General features: G+C 57.9%; 6 protein-coding genes across 6 annotated transcripts; 2 read left to right on the forward strand and 4 right to left on the reverse strand.

The window, feature by feature from the left end:
* Window positions 1–628: 628 nt before the first annotated feature.
* Window positions 629–2,774, reverse strand: THITE_2093818 (uncharacterized protein). The gene is made up of 2 exons (XM_003649106.1): window positions 2,366–2,774; window positions 629–2,046 (listed from the first exon to the last, which is right to left on the reverse strand). The coding sequence occupies exons 1-2, from the start codon at window positions 2,668–2,670 to the stop codon at window positions 936–938; spliced, it is 1,416 nt and encodes a 471-aa protein (XP_003649154.1). The 5' UTR covers window positions 2,671–2,774; the 3' UTR covers window positions 629–935.
* A 930-nt stretch (window positions 2,775–3,704) lies between these two features.
* On the reverse strand, window positions 3,705–5,438 carry THITE_2107474 (nucleosome assembly-like protein). Its single transcript, XM_003649107.1, has 4 exons — window positions 5,171–5,438; window positions 5,002–5,081; window positions 3,832–4,916; window positions 3,705–3,778 (listed from the first exon to the last, which is right to left on the reverse strand). The coding sequence occupies exons 1-4, from the start codon at window positions 5,215–5,217 to the stop codon at window positions 3,728–3,730; spliced, it is 1,263 nt and encodes a 420-aa protein (XP_003649155.1). The 5' UTR covers window positions 5,218–5,438; the 3' UTR covers window positions 3,705–3,727.
* A 1,324-nt stretch (window positions 5,439–6,762) lies between these two features.
* THITE_2107478 (uncharacterized protein) lies at window positions 6,763–11,559 on the forward strand. Its single transcript, XM_003649108.1, has 8 exons — window positions 6,763–7,158; window positions 7,224–8,150; window positions 8,210–8,344; window positions 8,406–8,472; window positions 8,524–9,590; window positions 9,656–9,809; window positions 9,880–11,133; window positions 11,203–11,559. Exons 1-8 carry the CDS (start codon window positions 6,988–6,990, stop codon window positions 11,484–11,486), a joined length of 4,059 nt encoding a protein of 1,352 aa, XP_003649156.1. The 5' UTR covers window positions 6,763–6,987; the 3' UTR covers window positions 11,487–11,559.
* Window positions 11,560–12,437: 878 nt separating this feature from the next.
* THITE_2107484 (uncharacterized protein) lies at window positions 12,438–12,949 on the reverse strand. The gene is made up of 3 exons (XM_003649109.1): window positions 12,828–12,949; window positions 12,566–12,758; window positions 12,438–12,506 (listed from the first exon to the last, which is right to left on the reverse strand). Exons 2-3 carry the CDS (start codon window positions 12,744–12,746, stop codon window positions 12,466–12,468), a joined length of 222 nt encoding a protein of 73 aa, XP_003649157.1. The 5' UTR covers window positions 12,747–12,758; window positions 12,828–12,949; the 3' UTR covers window positions 12,438–12,465.
* A 185-nt stretch (window positions 12,950–13,134) lies between these two features.
* On the forward strand, window positions 13,135–15,610 carry THITE_2107486 (uncharacterized protein). Its single transcript, XM_003649110.1, has 6 exons — window positions 13,135–13,211; window positions 13,270–13,621; window positions 13,685–13,766; window positions 13,820–13,922; window positions 13,981–14,377; window positions 14,432–15,610. Exons 2-6 carry the CDS (start codon window positions 13,473–13,475, stop codon window positions 15,333–15,335), a joined length of 1,635 nt encoding a protein of 544 aa, XP_003649158.1. The 5' UTR covers window positions 13,135–13,211; window positions 13,270–13,472; the 3' UTR covers window positions 15,336–15,610.
* THITE_2107492 (uncharacterized protein) lies at window positions 15,611–16,841 on the reverse strand. The gene has a single exon (XM_003649111.1). The coding sequence runs from the start codon at window positions 16,483–16,485 to the stop codon at window positions 15,886–15,888; it is 600 nt and encodes a 199-aa protein (XP_003649159.1). The 5' UTR covers window positions 16,486–16,841; the 3' UTR covers window positions 15,611–15,885.
* Window positions 16,842–17,477: the final 636 nt, after the last annotated feature.

The following is a 17,477-nucleotide window of genomic DNA, read 5'->3' on the forward strand; positions in this document are numbered from 1 at the left end:
ACTGGACGGAGTACGCGTTGTTTGTATTCTCGACACCGTAGCTTGCAGGTTTGCAGGCTAGCTTTGTATCTCCAGCCAGCTGAACAACAGCAGCCCCCAGAGATGGCTCTTGGAATAGGGGCCAAGGCGTGCTGGGGGTCAGGCCCTGTTCAACTGCAATCCCTTACCCAACAAGGCTGGATGGACGGTGGAGCACAATCCCACTCATGCCATGACCCCCTGCACACTGTGCTCTGGAGAGGCGTGACGGAACCCAACATCACAAACCTCGAACGAGCACCCGGCCCCCAGTGTGGATACTGAATAGTGATACCGCAGGAGAACAGATCAAGGTCGAAACAGGACATTCGCATCGCCAACTTCAAGTATTGGATGCGTCATCGTTTCGACGCCATATCATGTCTTCACTGCGATGCGGAGGACGGGCCGACTTTGAAGAAGAAACCTGTTCAAAATCTCCCGGGGCAAGCTGGGCAAGCCCCTGGAATAAACACCTTGACAGGGGAATATTCCGCTGGTGTTTCAGGTGCAGCAGGGGCTCTCTCATGATGTCCTGTATTCCGTATGTGGTTAACTAGTGCAGCGAAGAGCCAGAACTAGCAACTGCGCTGCACGCCGCTGCTCTTTTGAACATGCTCTGTTTGCCAAACCAATCGTCTTCTGTATGTGTTGCTCTGTATTTGTCCTGTAATGCCCCCTTTTGCCTATGCAAGTGCTGAGAACCATCCATCATTTTTGTGTAACCGTTACACATATAGTTTTGTTCTTTGGCAACAAAAAAGACCAACCAATGCCCGAGGTGTATGTGTGTTGAAGAGAAATAAAACAAAGGAGAAGGAACATGGTGAGCCCACTCCATGTTGAAATCTCTCCGTGGACTCCAGAACTTCCAGATCACCTCAATCGTCCCTTCCCAAAAAAACTCCCCCCACCCTCTAGTACAGAACCCGCGTCAGAATGCGCGAGTTGAGCGCATCCAAGCTGTCGCGGATCTCCTTGATATCCTCAACCTTGACATCGCTAATGTCGGCCATCATGTACGCTACATCGCCTTTGCTGTCTGAGATCTGCTTGTCGACGTTGTGCTCGGCCAGGATCTCGTTGACCCTGCGCAGCACGCCGGGCACGTTGCGGTGGATGTAGATGACGCGGGCGTGGTTCGGCTCGTCGAGCGTCAGTTGGCGCATCGTCACCTCGGGCAGGTTGACGCTGGCCACCGTGATGCCCTGGTTGATGTACCGCACCAGCGCCTCGGCGACCTCGATGCCGATGGCCCGCTGCGCCTCCTCGGTGCTGCCGCCGATGTGCGGCGTCAGGATGATGTTGCTAAGCCCGCGCAGGTCCTCGGCCCACGCGTTGAGATCGTTGACAAAGTAGTCGCCGTTGGCCGCCGGCTCGTTCGGGTACACGTCCAGGGCCGCGCCGGCCAGCTTGCCCGAACGCATCGCCTTGATCAGCGCGGGGATGTCGACCACGCTGCCGCGGCTGGCGTTGATGAGGTACGAGCCCGTCTTCATGCGCTCGAACTGCGCGGCCGAGATCATGTTCTTGGTCTCGGGCGTCTCGGGCACGTGCAGCGTGACGAAGTCGGCCTCCTCCAGCAGCGCCTCGAGCGTCGGCACCTGCCGAGCCGTGCCGATGGCCATCAGGGTCAGGACGTCGTAGTAGATGACCGACATGCCCATGGCCTCGGCCAGCACCGATAGCTGCGAACCGATGTGGCCGTAGCCGACGATACCGAGCGTCTTGCCGCGGATCTCCCAGCACTTGGAGCTCACCTTGTTCCAGGTGCCGCGGTGCATCTCGAGCGACCGGTCGCCCAGCTGGCGTGCGAGCGAGATGATCTCGGCGATGACCAGCTCGGCGACGCTGCGCGAGTTGGCGAAGGGCGAGTTGAAGACGGCGATGCCGTGCTTGGCCGCATAGTCCAGGTCTACTTGGTTGGTGCCAATGCAGAAGCAGCCGATGACGAGCAGGTTCTTCGCCTCTTGCAACACCTTGGCTGTGAGCTTTGTCTTTGACCGGATGCCAATGACATGTACGTCCCTGCTTGAGCGTCAGCCCTGTGACCGGGTCTCTGTCTTGAGTGGTGCTTGTGGCTCCGGTCCTTGACCCTCTTCCCCCCCCCCCCCCCCCTTCTTTTGCACCGGACTCCTTTTAAGAGACTGCGTAGAGATGAAACGGAGCGGTTTTATTTGCTCAGCCAGCAATCATGAGATTGGAGGCATGTTGCACGCAATTGGATAAAAGGTGTGGTGTTCGTAAGTACAAGTAGCAAATCGTAGGACAGGATGTGTAGGTCCCGAGTCTTTGCTTCAGGGGAAGAAACCCAGCTCCGAAAGCGGATGGCTAAGTTCTGGCCTACCTAATCTTCTCGATGAGTTGGTCTTCCGGCAGCGAGGTCTTGAGGAATTCGACCTGGTAGCCCTGGGCCTTCAGGATATCCCGCCCCGTCTGATTGACGTTCTCGAGTAGCAGAATCTTGATGTCCTCAGTGCTGAAGGGCTTGAGCTGCTTGGCCGCCGCGGCCCGGTGCGGAAGAGACCCCGCCAGGAAGCCGCCTTGGCTTGAAGAGAGAGGAGAGTGAAAGGCGGCGGTGGGCGACACGCTGAGGGAGTGCGAAACGGCACTTCCCAGTGAACTCCGTTCGATGTCTCTTGGGGCTGTCATCGTGAAAAGAGGAAGCTGGTCAGGGAAGAAAAGGTAGGCAGGACAAGGAGAGTCGTGTCTTCTGATGCTATCCAGCAGGAAGACCCCACGCTGCGAAATCTAAGGTGTGGTGGGGTTGGCTTTATAGCGCTTCGCTATGGCGGGGTTGACTCACAGCAAGGAAAAACTTCTGGATGACGGAATATGCTCGGCGCCCGCTCACCCCCTTCGTCTTACTTGAACCACCCAATTTCCATCCCAAATAGGAACTTTGCTTACCTTCCCATGTGTACCTGGGTGAAAGAACACCGGGCACCTTAAGTCACGCTGGTTTAGGTTCGACGGGTTGCTGCAGTTTTACAGTGCTCACACCCGGGCAAAGAAAGGCATTCTGTTACGGACCTTGAAGCCGGAAGCCAGAAGAGATCGAGATCAGGTCGATAGGACGCAGCCGCTGTCCGACCCCTGATGCGTTTGCTTTCCAACTACACTCCAATGCGTGAGGCATCCCATTGCAGGGTTCGACAGCCTCCTGGGTAGAACCAGGTTCCAGGGTGCTGAGCCTGCCGCCCCGATGCCGGAGTTGAGGCAAGTTCACATTGTCTTGCAGGGGGGGTGAGAGAGGAAACTCAACTAGTGCACTGCCCTGAAGACTGCATCAAATTCCTCGACTCTGCCTATCTCTGCTCCCAGCACCAGAACCTTCCACCTAGTAGACAGACACTCGTCATGCCATTGCCCCTGTGCGGCCTCCGTTTTAACTACCGTCTACGTCGTCGCCGGGAAGTGGGGAGTGCGCACAAGTCAAACTCCCTTGGGATAACTTGATATGTAAAAACAACCAAACCTCGAAACATTGAAGTATGCTCCCGGGAGGATGTTCCTCCTGAGAATTAGGATCTGCTTGCCCCCAAAGCTCTCCCTGCAACACCGGATTCAATCTAAGCCCGGCAGCCGTCCTTGGGGTTCCTGGGAAAGGGGGGGAGGGGAATTATGTGTGATCGGGACTAGATTCGGGCCAAGGGCCTGGTAGCCTGATTAAGAAGGATGCGGACCAGCGGGGTGGCGAAATCGTCCTTTAGCTCTGCTTGCACTCCGTGGGCTCCTGCTTCGGTTTGGCGCCGTCCTCCTACGCCGCGTTAGCAATCAAGGCCCGGAAGATCCCAGTCAGAACACACGTACCTCTTCCTCTTCCGACTCATCCTCATCATCCTCATCGCCGCTGAGGTCCTCGCCATCTTCATCCTCTTCATCCTCATAACCATCAAAGTCGTCATCGATCTCCTCAAAGGCTAGGGCTTCTCCAGTAAACCAATCGATCGCCCGAGGGATGAGCTTCTCCTTGATATCCTCGCCCAGTTGATAGTCGAGCTCCAGGCGCTCCTCGATATCGGAAGCGGCGTCATCATCGTCGTCCGCCGGAGCCTTGGGAGGCGAGAAGAAGTTGAAGAACGACTCCGTCGGGACCGTCTTCTTGACGATACGGGTTTGCTTGGTGGCTGCGTCCGTCAACAGTGCTTCGATTTTCGCATACGGCGATAGCGGGCACTCACTCTTGTTGCGCTGCTTCTTCTGCTCGATGCGGACGGTCAGATCCTGGCCCGGCTTCCAGTCGATCTTGTCGCCCTCGGCGTGGTCGTAGATAAAGTCGCCACCATAGCCACTCTCGTTTTGGTAGTAGTACGTCTTGGTGATGGTCTTGTTGGTGAAGAAGTCGTTGTCCGCGAACTCGAAGATAAGGCGGAATCCGGGCCGATCGAGGTACTCCATCCGGATATCGACCAGGGACTTGAGCGCCTCCTCGTCCCGCTCGGTGATCATTTCAGCCAGGGAAACCAGATTCTTCATGGCCGAAAGCCAGAACTCGGGAATGCCCGAGATATTGCTGGCGCCCTCAGCAGGCTTCTCCTCCTTGACGGCGGCACCCTCGGTCTCCTTGGCCTCATCACCCTTCTCGCCAGCCTTGACCTGCTCTTCGGTGGGCTCGGTCTTGCCGTTCACGATGGCAGCACGCTGCTCGTACAGAGGCGTGAACTCGGCAAAATACCTCTTCTCGAGCTGCAAGACCTCCTCCTGAAACTTTGCCTCGAGCTTGGAGTGCTCCTTCTGGATGCCCTTGAGGCCAGCGACGCGGCGCTTGACCTCGGTGGGAAGCGACTCGATGTAGCCAGATGACCTGCCAACGAGCGATCCCAGCCGGTTGTGAATCATGGACACAAGGCGCGGGTCCTTAGCGAAAATGGACGCAGCGGCGCGGTCCAAATCCTCTGCACCAAGCCGTCAGCACGCGCGGAAAGCCAAGGGGGGCGTAGTTGGGCAGCAAAGGCCGGAGGCTGCGCAAGGCTAACTAACCTTCCTTGATGCTCGAAATACCAGGCTGCTGGGCATGCGACGAAATGGGAGCCGCATTTGCCGGTGTGTTCTGGGGTGTGCTGTACCAGGCTTGGGTCAGTAACGCGTTCACTGCGAGCGGCCCCGCGGCCGTTGACACCGAGATTGCCCAAACGGAAATGGAACCTACGGAGCGACGGCGGGGTCGGGCCGCTTGTTCTTGATGGGCTCAGCCATGGTGATGGGGAGCCGGTTTCTGTCGATGGAAGTGACGCTTTTTCGCGATGACAAGAAAGAAGATCTGCGTCTGTGGCGAATCGACAGGTCTGGGGAATTTGATGTGGCGGGAGAGGTTGTAAAATTTCAGAGGATGAAATGGCGGGTTTAGAAATGTTGAGGAGGGGAACTCGCGTTAATGGGTATCCAAAGAAAATTTGCGGGGCACCTTGGCTTGCGCACGGAGAGGCAAGTTCCAAAGGGGCTTTTATACTCCGGAGGAGCGTCGCCACAAGATGTTTTCTGCTGGATTTTCAAGGACACATGCACCAACAACCACGAGCCGTTTTTCGTCATCCATCCGACACTAGTTATTCTGGCATTTGCTACGCACATTTACACATCTACCCCAAAATTCACAGGCATCGAATCTACATCAAGCTTGTTGTAGCGGTACACGTACCGTTGTGGGTTTCCCGCCCTCTTCAACAGGAGCGCCTCTGGCGGTCGCGCCCCGGTAATCAGCGGCCTGTTCACCGCTCCCTGTGACTAACAGCATCGCCTGCCATCAACGACTCGGCAGCTGACAGCTCCTCACATGGTCGGTGAATGTCAACTTTTCCTCGCCTCCGGTCCCACCGGACAAGGATGTGTCCTGCTGTGTTGCAGGACACGGATAGGTAGTTACAATATGCACAAAAAGACGCAAGACAGAATTTGCGAAAGAGGCATCAGGGGCTCGAAAGAGAACGCTTGCTGTCAGGAGCCATTCAAGATGCCCGGTCTTGAGCAAAACGAACTGGCGGTTCTCGCTCTAGCAACGGCCGGTTGAAGGAGACAGGTTCCCCGTATCAAGGTGAAGGCTGCGACCGATGGAGCCAAAGTAATCGCAAACGATAAAGCTGGTGAGGATCCACCGCACCTTGCCCTACGACGCTGGGCGTTTCCACTTCTGACAAGAAGCCTGCATTTGATCGTTGCTTCAAGGGTAAGGTACTTGTTGGGGAGTTCATGGCACGACTTGGAGACTGAACAGTCCTCAATCCTTTGGCGCAGACAGCTCACAGTGTGATGCATGCTGTTGTTTATGCCACGTGCACAGACGGTCGGTACCTGTAGGTGAGAGTTTGGCCTCAAGTCGCGCATCTGAACAGCCTGGTTTTCAGATGGTCCAGACCACAACAAACTTTGAGCCTGGGGCCGTGGAGTTCGGTCTGGTGGGTTCAATGTCATCAGAATCTTGCGCACCACAGTAAGGATTGAGTAAGGTGCATACCTTGTACCTGAAGTAAGAGGGGGCCCCAGGCAATGGTTGTCCTGTAACCTGTACGCCGTCCAAAGTATTCTGCCCTGCGCAAGATCAAGGGAACACTGGATGCCAAAGGGACCGACTTAGCTATACTATCTGGTATGTCTGATTGTTCGATGCGAAGGTGATCGGAGTGTCAAGCAGCGATGGCACGGTACCTACCTATCTGGTTTTAATGCATGTAATCCGTCCGGTTAACTCTATCATGCAACTACCGGAATGCCGTTTCGGGTGTAATGGATCGACGTCACCGTCTTGGCTAAGGTACCTTATCGAGGCCAGCTCCACAGTCCTCAGTGATCCTTCGATCTTCGTGTTGGAGGGGCATTGGAGTGGCACGCCCTGGCCTGATCGCATCCATTGCCCCGGGCTTTCTTCGCCACGCCCTTTTCCTAAGATGTGTGCGCGCTGCAGCGACTCCTGGCACCGCACCGAGTCCTGAGCCTGGAAAGCAGGGAAGGGAAGCCCAGGGAAAGCCCAGCATGGACGGGCACGCGGACGGGCCCGACGAGGGCTCGGCCCGCGATGGGCGCAACCCACTGCGCGGGGAGCAAGATGGCGATGGAGATGGCAATACCCCCGGCTTCTACCGCCAGGGGACGAACCCGAGCAGCGCCAGCATCTTTGAGGATGTCGAGATGGCGCAGGATGAGGTCAGTTGCGCCCGAATGTTGCATCATATCTGTCGCGGACTTGCCGCGCTGACCAGCCCCTGCAGCTCTTTGCCGGCCCTGTGGCTGAGTCCCTCCCGACGAGCGTCTCTGCCTTCAGTCACCGTCGCGCGCGCGCCGATTCGATTGCGAGCTTCTCCTTTTACCAGGAGGAGGTGGACGAGCCCGAGGCACCGGGGCCCATGTTTGCACCCTCGGACGGGAGACCGTCAGTGGGCGACCTCGAGGAGATGCCGCTCGAGGACGAGTACGAAGAGCAAGAGGAGGACTCGACCGATCTGGAGCGCAACGCCGCCTATGACGACCATGTCTTTCTGCGCAGAACGTCGACGCAATCCAGAAGCTCGGTGCACAGCAGACTCTTGCGACGGGACAGCGGCGTGTCCGCCGGCAGCGGGTACGGCGCGAACCGTACCAGCCAGAAAGTGTACATGGTGAATGAGGACCTCTATATTGCGATTGCCGGGTTCCGGACCAGCCGCATTGGACTTGCCATCTACCTTCTCCTTTGCCTGGCTACCCTAGGCGGGGCGTGGCTTGTCTTCCGCTGGCTGCCCAGATGGCACATCAAGTTGGTTGGCAAGCCGTCGCCGCTCAGGGATTGCAGCTGGGTCGTTGTCGAGAATCAGTGGAACGAGATGGCGATCCTGAACGTGGATCTTACGCCCTACGGGAGGTCTCTGTCGACAGTGTTCGGGGCTCCAGGGAAGATGACCTCGTACGTCGCCGGCGAGGACCCAGACCCTATTCTGCAGGACCTCCGCATGATCAATTACCGTTATGTGCGGTTCTTCTTCCATCCGCTCCGGGACAAGTTCGTCCTTGGGAACGGCTGGAAGGACCCCCTGTGGTCAACCGTCAGAGGAGTTCGTGCTGGCATCGACAGCGAGGAAAAAAGCCACCGCGACATTATTTTCGGTAGCAACCTCATCGACATCGAGCAGAAGTCGCTGTTCCGACTCCTCGTTGACGAGGTCTGTTCAGTCCTCCGCTGAGTATGTCAAAGTGCAGGCTCGCTGATTACGGTCGCCAGGTGTTCCATCCGTTCTACGTCTTCCAAATTGCTAGCTTGATTCTCTGGTCACTCGACGAATACTACTACTACGCCGTTGCCATCTTCCTCATGTCCGTGGGCAGCATCACAACGACACTCATCGAGACAAGATCCGTACGTCTGGTGTCATCTGTGTTTGCCACTCGCAACGCTCCCGGTTTGCTGACGATGCAAGACAATGAGGAGACTGCGTGAAATCTCTCGGTTTACGTGCGATGTCAGGGTTCTCCGGAACGGCTTCTGTAGGTGCCATGCACCCCGCTACGGGTAGCGAGGTCGCTGACCGCATCCAGGGCGCTCGGTCTCGTCGAGTGATCTCGTTCCGGGGGATGTCTACGAGGTCAGCGACCCGAGCCTCAGCCAATTCCCTGCGGATAGTCTTCTTCTTAGCGGCGACTGCATCGTCAACGAGAGCATGCTAACCGGCGAATCCGTGCCGGTGTCGAAAACACCCGCAACTGACGGGACGCTTCAAAGTTTAGATCTGGCAGCATCCACCATGCTCCCAGAGGTTGCGAAGCACTTCCTATTCTGCGGGACTAAGATTGTCCGTGCTCGGCAACCGCAGGAAGCTCGGGGCGAGGAAGCTGGGGCGCTCGCTCTAGTCGTAAGGACGGGCTTCAACACGACCAAAGGCGCCCTGGTTCGCTCCATGCTGTTCCCTAAGCCTTCCGGTTTCAAGTTCTACAAAGACTCCTTCCGGTACATCTCGGTGATGGCCTGCGTGGCGCTGCTGGGATTCACCGCGTCATTCGTCAACTTCATCAGGCTTCGTCTGGATTGGCATTTGATCGTCGTCCGCGCGCTCGATCTCATCACGATCGTGGTCCCGCCAGCGTTGCCGGCAACTCTGACGATCGGTACCAACTTCGCCCTCGGACGGTTAAGAGCCAAGCAGATCTTCTGTATCAGCCCCCAGAGGGTGAACGTGGGTGGCAAGCTCGACCTGATGTGCTTTGACAAGACCGGCACATTGACAGAGGAGGGACTCGATATTCTCGGGGTGCGCGTTGTCTTGCGGGCCAGCAACCAGTTCAGCGAACTGTTCACTCGTGCCGATGACCTTGTTTCGGATCAAGGCTCGATTTCTGCGGGCCAGGACCACGCCGACACCCGAAGCGCAGCGCTCCATGCGATGGCGACCTGCCATTCACTCCGGACGGTAGACGGCGAGCCAGTCGGCGACCCTCTTGATCTCAAAATGTTCGAGTTCACCTCGTGGTCGTTCGAGGAGGGAAACCTCCATGGCGGCAATGTTGATGATGAGGACCAAGGGACGACTCTCCAACCTTCAGTTGCCAGACCACCACCGGGGCTCAAACACCCGGCAGACAGCATTGAGCACGGTTCCACGCAGAATGTAGGCAGTCCCGGGCACCTGATGCGCAGTCCATTGCGTCCTCCCGCTCGCTAACGCAGTGCTAGTTTCCGTTCGAGCTTGGCATTCTGAAGTCGTTCGAGTTCGTCTCCCAGCTTCGCAGAGCCAGTGTCGTTGTGAGGACATTGGGGCGCCACGGTGGGGACGTCTATGTCAAGGGCGCGCCGGAGTGCATGCGGGAGATCTGCCGGCCAGAGACTTGTAAGTGCTGGTTTCAGTGTATAGCCCCTAAGCAGGCGGCCCCAGAGCACGAGCGCTAACATTCGCCCAGTCCCAGCCGACTACGACGAGCTCCTGTCACAGTACACCCACAAAGGTTACCGGGTGATTGGCTGTGCCACCAAGCACATAAAGAAGCTCAGCTTGCCCAAGGTCTACAAGATGAAACGGCACGAGGTTGAGTCAGACTTGGACTTCGTCGGCTTCATCATTTTCGAAAACAAGCTGAAGCCTACCACCACGGCCGTGCTTAAGCAGCTTCTCGAGTCCAACATCGGCGCCGTCATGGTAACCGGCGACAACATCTTGACCGCCATCAGCGTGGCAAGGGAATGCGGCATGATCAGCAAGACAGCCCATTGCTTTGTTCCTCGGTTCCTGACAGGTGATGCCAGGGACCCCAACGCCAGTTTGCAGTGGGAGAGCATCAACAACCAGGCCTACCGGCTTGACCCGAGAACGTTGCTTCCGCTGCCGCCGCCGCCAGAACAGGACGCATCGCTGCCGTACGATATATCAAACCTTCGCAACTACTCGGTTGCCGTCAGCGGCGAGGTCTTCCGGTGGGTGGTCGACTTTGCGCCACCTGAGGTCATGCGGCGCATGCTGGTCACCGGCAAGGTCTTTGCCCGCATGTCGCCGGACGAGAAGCACGAGCTGGTGGAGAAGCTGCAGAGCATCGACTACTCGTGCGGATTTTGCGGTGACGGCGCGAACGATTGCGGGGCGCTCAAGGCGGCCGACGTGGGCATCTCGCTCTCGGAAGCCGAAGCGTCGGTCGCGGCGCCGTTCACGTCGCGAGTGTTCGACATCCGGTGCGTGCCCGAGGTGATCCGGGAGGGTCGAGCGGCGCTCGTCACGAGTTTCAGCTGCTTCAAATACATGAGCTTGTACTCGGCCATCCAGTTCACCTCGGTCAGTTTTCTGTACGCCTCGGCATCCAACCTGGGCGACTTCCAGTTTCTCTTCATTGACCTGGCGCTCATTCTGCCCATTGCCGTCTTCATGAGCTGGGCTGGCCCATTTCCGGAGCTGTGCCGCAAGCGGCCTACCGCAGACTTGGTGTCGCGCAAGGTGCTCGCTCCGCTGCTGGGTCAGATATGGATCTGTATCCTGATCCAAGCACTGGCGTTCGTGGCAGTCCGTCGGCAGCCGTGGTTCATTCCGCCTGTCGTCGACCCTGAGAAATCAAACATTGAAAACTCGGAGAACACGGCACTGTTCTTGACCTCTTGCTTCGAATATATCTTGGCTGGGGTGGTGCTCAACGCCGGTCGTCCGTTTAGACATTCGGCGATCCACAATTGTTTGTCTTTTCCTTCCCTTCTTTTTCTTCGCTTTTGCCCGACCTTTTCCTTTGCTAACAGAACGCCAGGGCCATTCGTTGCCACGATAGTTGCCACCCTCGCCATCACTTCGGTCATGGTCGCCTATCCGCCTGGGTGGCTATCCCGCGTCATGCAGCTGACATACCTCAGCGGGGACTTCAAGCGCCTCGTATTTGGACTCGGAGCGCTGTACCTCTGTCTGGCGTGGTTCGGGGAGCACTTTGCGTTCCAGCGTCTTGCGCGGCTGGTGGGGAGGATAAGACAGTCGGCGTTGAAGAGGCCAAAGCAGAGGAAGCAATACAAGGTAATACAGGAGCAGATGTTATTCTAGATGCTGTAGACTTGGATAGCGTGCATGGATGGGCGGCGTCGGGTTGGATAGAGTAGCTTGGCATTGGCCGACCGGGTGCTATCTTCACAATGGGAACAGGTACATATAATTATCCTGGGGGACGGGATACAGATCCATGATGCCTTCTATGATAGCCTTCTGAGTTGGCTGCTGTTAACCCTGGCTTCCATCGCCGTGATTCCCCGCGGCCGCTCTCGCACTCGCTCGATTCCGGAGTGATGGCTATATTTCAGCCGGAATATGCTTGCAAAGAAGCACCGCTGTCTAGGCGGGCAAAGGGGGACTCGCCCAAGTTGATACTTCCCTCCGTCTCTCACTATCGTGTCAATTTCTCGGGCATCATGCTTGGAAATGCCCTTGCGCTGCAACGGCGAGAACCTAACGCCCCCTCCGGGAAACTGGCCCGCCTGCCATATCTGGATGACAGCTAGGACAACCGGGGAAGAGTCTAAACCGCCACATTGCAATACGGGTTTCCAAAGTAAAGAACAGGCGTCAGGTATGGTATTCCGTCCTATTCATGGTGTGGGTGTTCCTCGTTCCAAGGTCCAACGGGTCTGTCGGACGCCGAGACTGTTCTTGATGATAACAGAATCGCTAACCATGGCATTGTCAAGCCAAGAAAGAAAAAGGCCGCAGGTCCCTTCAATTCCCCCTTTTCTATCGTGCTTTCGTCTCACCTCGGCGACCGGACAAGAAGATGCTGGACTTCGCCCACGACGGTACTGTGCGCCGCTGGTACCGTAACTCTCCATTGGACTCTTGAGACGATACAGCCAGGGGAATGAAAATGTACAGGGGGGTTGTAGACACAGCCAAAGTCACGAGAGCGACTCCAATATAGCACCGGAACAACGGGGAAACTAGGACAACGGGCGTGAGCCCCAATGTCGTCGGATGTGACGAGGAGTATGTATGCACAGCGCCCACCCCCGGCCGCTTGTTGTCTCTCGCACGTCTAGTGATCCCAAGGGTGCTTCCAGCCGAGGAGAACCGGCCCTGCGATGTCGTGTCAGCTGCGATCTCCCGTCCCTGAGGTAGAATGGCCTGCTCTGTACCGTCTTTCTTTGCTCTATAGAAGATCTGTGCGTTCATTGTGCCCCGGTTAGCCGCTGCGCGACTCCAGTGCTGACTTCCAGCTACCGAGCAACAATAACCTACCCAGAACCACATGATCGCGCCGAGGCCGGTGGCCGTGAAGCGGTAGATCCGGGGAACGGGGGGTCCGGCGCCAGCCATTGGTGTCCGTATCTGCCGCTGGAGTCGCCGCCGTTAGAGCGAATTGGGATCGGCTGGGGGGAGAAAGGCGCGATGGCTAACCGTTTCGCGAGTCGGATCGGACGTTTTGCGCAAGAACTGTATGTGTGGAGTGGCTGGTACTGCTCGATGTCGCGGTCGATCGAGAATGCGATTGAGCTCCGCAGTTGACTAACCGACTGCCGCCAAGACTGGTGACACTTGATGGCCGCCAGGGTTCGGGTACGTAGCAAGAGCGTCCGCACAGTACGGAATACTGGCTGTATACGGTACGGTTTGGCTGGCCGGTGGCTTATGCCCGATATTGCAAGCTCCGATCCCGCGGGAAAGGCCTGACATCGGCCTGTTCCCCTCCCCCTCCCGCACTGTGCAGCAAGGTACAGCGTGCCCAGCTTAGCGCGTTCGACATCGATTCACCTGCTTCGAACGAAGCGAGCGTTGAGGCATGTAAGCCTCCAAACCTTGTTCTAACTATTGTCTACGAAGCTCAATAGCAAACGCGCAGGACTTCCTCGCCCTGCCATGTTGCTCGCCATCCCCGGCTGAGGAGCACACGCCTTCTCTGCTTTCCTCGCCTAACTCAGCTTCTCTTTATTCTCGTCTTCGTCTCGCCGCGCGTCGCCAGTTCGCGTTGCGCAGCGCATTACCAACACCCTCTATTCTACGCTACGCTACGCAGCGCAGTGAGTGCGAACGCCGAGACGGAAGATGAGCATCCTCGAGTCGAGAGAATTGGGTGGCGCGCCCTCCCCGCGCAGCTTTGCCATTGCGCACCAGCGGCCGAGAAACAGTTTCGTTGGATGTTCGCGGATTTCCGACTATGAGGTCCTGGGCAAGCTCGGCGAGGGAACCTTTGGGTAAATTGGGCCCATCTTCCCCGTCCAAATCGCAACCAAACGATTACTGACGCCTGCGGCCAGAGAGGTCCATCGCGCGAGATCGAAGAGGACCGGCGCCCTGGTGGCACTGAAGAAGATCATCATGCACAACGAGAAAGATGGCGTTCGTATTCTTCCCCCTACCCCCCCGCGTTGACTTGGCTGACGCGACCGCAGTTCCCGATAACGGCCCTCCGAGAAATCAAGCTGTTGAAGCTTCTCTCGCACAAGAACATCCTCCGCCTCGAAGACATGGCGGTGGAACACCCGGCTCGGAGCTGCAAGTCCTCTTTCCCAGCATGAGGCTGTTGCTGCATCTCCGCTAACTTGTAGTCCAGCCGACAAGCGCAAGAGGCCCATCATGTACATGGTCACGCCATATATGGACCATGATCTCTCGGGCCTGCTCGACAACCCTTCGGTCCACTTCACCGAACCGCAGATCAAGTGCTACATGCTCCAGCTGCTTGAAGGCCTCAAGTATCTGCACGAGAATCACATCCTGCACAGGGATATGAAGGCCGCCAACCTCCTGATAAACAACAAGGGCATTCTCCAGATCGCCGATTTTGGTCTCGCTAGGCATTACGATGGAGAAGTGCCCAGACCGGGCCGGGGTGGCGGGGAGGGGCGCCGTGATTATACCAGCTTGGTGGTGACCCGCTGGTACAGACCGCCGGAGCTCTTAATGCACCTGAAACGGTACACCACGGCCATCGATATGTGGGGTGTTGGGTAAGGCTTCAGCAATTCATTGCGGTATGCTCTGTCGCGCTAATCGATGGCCAGCTGCGTGTTTGGCGAAATGCTCGTCGGCAAGCCGATTCTTGCGGGAGAGAGCGACGGCCACCAGCTGGAGATCATCTTTGACCTGTGTGGGACACCCACAGACGAAAACATGCCTGGCTGGCGCTCGCTGCCGGGCGCCGAGACCTTGCAACCCCGGCCGCGGCAGGGCAACCTGTCCCAGAGGTTCAGGGAGTACGGCTCCGGCGCTGTCTCACTTCTGAGAGAGCTGCTCAAGCTTGACTGGCGAAGCCGCATCAACGCGATCGACGCCCTCCAGCATCCCTATTTCCGTTCAGCGCCGTTCCCTGCAAAGCCCAACGAGTTGCCCTCCTATGAAGAAAGCCACGAGCTCGACCGACGCAAGTTTCACGACAGAAGAGCGGCGCTACCTCCCGCCCCGAAAGGCGGCACCGTCGGCCGCGGTCCCCACGATGGGCCCAACGCGTCCTTCGGCTGCGACGGGTTCAATGGCAGGAACGGGGTCAACGGGGGCAGCCGCTATCCGCGCAACAGCCGGGGCCCGGAGGAGCGGGTACCAGCCTGGCACCGGGACCGCGGCCTGCCCCCCCGCCCACCTCCGCCGGCCGACGATTACCAGGACGGCTACCGCGACGGTCGAGACCGGGGCGGCGGTGGGAGACCGCGTGGGCCGGGCGGTGGCCGCCCGGATATCGACACGTACATCCCCAGCTATGACCGCGATCCGCCCAGGAGGGATGACCGGCGGCGCAGGGACGACAGGGACGATAGACGGCATGACTGGGACCGGCGGCGACCCGACTACGACGACCGAGGTCGCAACAGCCGGACGAGGAGTAGGAGTCGGTCGCCCATCCGCGATTGGGAGAGGGATCGTGATCGGGACAGGGACCGAGACCGAGACCGCGACGCGTACCGCAGGTAGTACCGGACGTTCTTGGGTCTCCGGTAGACGAGGAGATTGTGCTGTTGGGTGAGCGAGCGAATCCGCGGCTAGCCTGGCTGTTCTGCGATTGCTTGTGTTCAGGGGCGGGCCTGGCTGATGGTGGTATAGGGCAAAGGCGTTTGGGACTTGATACGGGATGGACTCCAGTCTGCGCCTCCGGTGCAGGAAGGGTCGTTGTTTTAGGCTGGCAGGGGATGGCTTCGGTAGAATCACTGCGAAAGAAACGCTCAAATGATCCAAATGAGACATACTCTCATGCTCACTGATGTAGACTCACACCACGGGGGTCGCCTATTTCTACATACTTCTCAAATACGGCCAGCTAGACGAACGCGGCCTGTTTCTTCGAACTCTCCGCGGAGTGCGACCTCAGAATACCCAAGCCAAACCGACACTACCCAATCCCCAGTAGCACCTCACCCCCTGGCAGTCCCCCATCGTCAACTATGCACTACTTCACTAATCGCACATTTACTCCCTTCCCCGCTTCGCGGCTTCCCCATTCCGAATTTTCAGCCACAGACTCGTCCTAACAGGGCGACGAGTCCTCCTCCTCGTGGATCGTCTCGTCCACCCCGACCTCCGTGCCCACCGCCGACCTCCTCCGCCGCCGCAAGCGGAGCTGCTGCTCCCGCTCCAGGTGGTGTTGGCGGTGGTGCTTCTGCCACCGGCTCGGCGTCCCGAGCTGGGATCCCCCCGCAGTGAACCGCGATGTCATCGCCGGGAAGAAGCTTTGCGGCGGCCAGTTCCCCCCCGGGACCGAGCCTCTGAGCGGACTTGTTGACTCCAGCGGCGCCTCGTCGCTGCTGGTGGGCGGGGTGGCAACGGGCTCATCCGGCGAGGTGGACGGCTGTCGCTGGCGGCCGAGGGAGGAGGAGGAGGTGCTTTGGTCTCGAGCAAGGCCGGTGGTGTTGAGGGGGGAGGTGGTGGCCCTGCTCGTGCGGGGGTTCTGGGGTTGGAGCGAGCCCGTCGTGCTTTGTTGGCCGCGGGGCGGTTGGCGCTGCCAGCGTCTGCCGGCCTGTTGCTCTCGTCGCTGGCGCCTAGTCTCGCGTGGGCTCCTTCGACCCGCGTTCTGGGCGTGGGCTGGCGGTGGTGCCAGCCAGGGAAGGAGCGAGTAGAGTAGACGCATGCTGAACACCCACACGGCAAAGACGATGAAAGCGGTGAGGACGCTCAGGGTAAAAAGTATCAGACACTTTGGCGAGTGGGATGGTTGGTCGTGGTTAGCTCGGACATGCTGAGGGTGACTAGATGGATGGAACCTACGCATGTGGCGAAGACCTTCACGACGCGTGTCAGAACCGTGATGTCAGGTCAATAGGAGGTAGAACATGAGGCAGTCGGCTTACAAATATATCACATTTGTAGGGCTCCAGAAACGACAACGGCCAAGTCCAAAGGCGGAGGATAAAGAGAGCCTGATGGGCGATGGAGCGTACCAGAGCGACAGCGATTGCATAGCTGATCCTGGCAATCCAGATAACGACAGTGGCCGTCAGCGTTCCCACGACCGACAACGTCTTCCAGACGGACGTCAGCAGGAAGCGGACAGCCTCCTGGAACTGGACCGCCATGACGGAAATGATTAAGATGCGTAGGTATCGGGGACAGGACGACCAAAGGATCTTTGGCCAGCTGTTGTTCGCGTTGGGTGTGGACGAGACCCGGCTCATAGCTTCGGACTGCGACCAGCCGCGGCTCAAGGAGGGGTCCAAAGGAGCAGATGGGTGCTGGCTAACTCGGAGAGCGTGGGGTTGGAGTGCGAATTGATTCTGGGAGTCCCTCGCCCAGAAGAGCAAGAGTGCGAGCTCAGAAAGAGTATCTGGCAGAGACGTCTTGGGGGCAACATGGCATTTGCTTTAATATACACATTGCGCCTTCCCTGGGACTTGGCTGTGCGCGAATATGATGTCTGTTTACGAACGTGAGATGTAAGGTGAACGTGAGACCACATCGATAAGTACGCTCAGTCAGAGCAGCAACGGCAGGTATTTGATTGTAGCATGACGTCGCCCGAGGTTTGATATTGGGGGAAGAAAGATGCAAGAATCGAAGTGAACACTCGATTCTTGCATCAATCCCCACTCGCTTATTACCAGTTCTGGCGATGCAAGCTTCTAT

The sequence above is a fragment of the Thermothielavioides terrestris genome, chromosome 1, assembly GCF_000226115.1.
Source record: "Thermothielavioides terrestris NRRL 8126 chromosome 1, complete sequence".
Lineage (NCBI taxonomy): Eukaryota > Fungi > Ascomycota > Sordariomycetes > Sordariales > Chaetomiaceae > Thermothielavioides > Thermothielavioides terrestris.

Coding starts and splice junctions, on each gene's coding strand:
- THITE_2093818 (XM_003649106.1), bottom strand. CDS start 2,670: ATGACAGCCCCAAGAGACATCGAACGGAGTTCACTGGGAAGTGCCGTT. Junction 2,047..2,365: donor CAACTCATCGAGAAGATTAG/GTAGGCCAGAAC, acceptor ACGCTCAAGCAG/GGACGTACATGTCATTGGCA.
- THITE_2107474 (XM_003649107.1), bottom strand. CDS start 5,217: ATGGCTGAGCCCATCAAGAACAAGCGGCCCGACCCCGCCGTCGCTCC. Junction 5,082..5,170: donor CCCGACCCCGCCGTCGCTCC/GTAGGTTCCATT, acceptor AGCCTGGTACAG/CACACCCCAGAACACACCGG. Junction 4,917..5,001: donor TATTTCGAGCATCAAGGAAG/GTTAGTTAGCCT, acceptor GGCTTGGTGCAG/AGGATTTGGACCGCGCCGCT.
- THITE_2107478 (XM_003649108.1), top strand. CDS start 6,988: ATGGACGGGCACGCGGACGGGCCCGACGAGGGCTCGGCCCGCGATGGG. Junction 7,159..7,223: donor TCGAGATGGCGCAGGATGAG/GTCAGTTGCGCC, acceptor CAGCCCCTGCAG/CTCTTTGCCGGCCCTGTGGC. Junction 9,810..9,879: donor GATCTGCCGGCCAGAGACTT/GTAAGTGCTGGT, acceptor ACATTCGCCCAG/TCCCAGCCGACTACGACGAG.
- THITE_2107484 (XM_003649109.1), bottom strand. CDS start 12,746: ATGGCTGGCGCCGGACCCCCCGTTCCCCGGATCTACCGCTTCACGGCC. Junction 12,507..12,565: donor CTATAGAGCAAAGAAAGACG/GTACAGAGCAGG, acceptor ACGACATCGCAG/GGCCGGTTCTCCTCGGCTGG.
- THITE_2107486 (XM_003649110.1), top strand. CDS start 13,473: ATGAGCATCCTCGAGTCGAGAGAATTGGGTGGCGCGCCCTCCCCGCGC. Junction 13,622..13,684: donor CTCGGCGAGGGAACCTTTGG/GTAAATTGGGCC, acceptor GCCTGCGGCCAG/AGAGGTCCATCGCGCGAGAT. Junction 13,767..13,819: donor TGCACAACGAGAAAGATGGC/GTTCGTATTCTT, acceptor ACGCGACCGCAG/TTCCCGATAACGGCCCTCCG.
- THITE_2107492 (XM_003649111.1), bottom strand. CDS start 16,485: ATGCGTCTACTCTACTCGCTCCTTCCCTGGCTGGCACCACCGCCAGCC.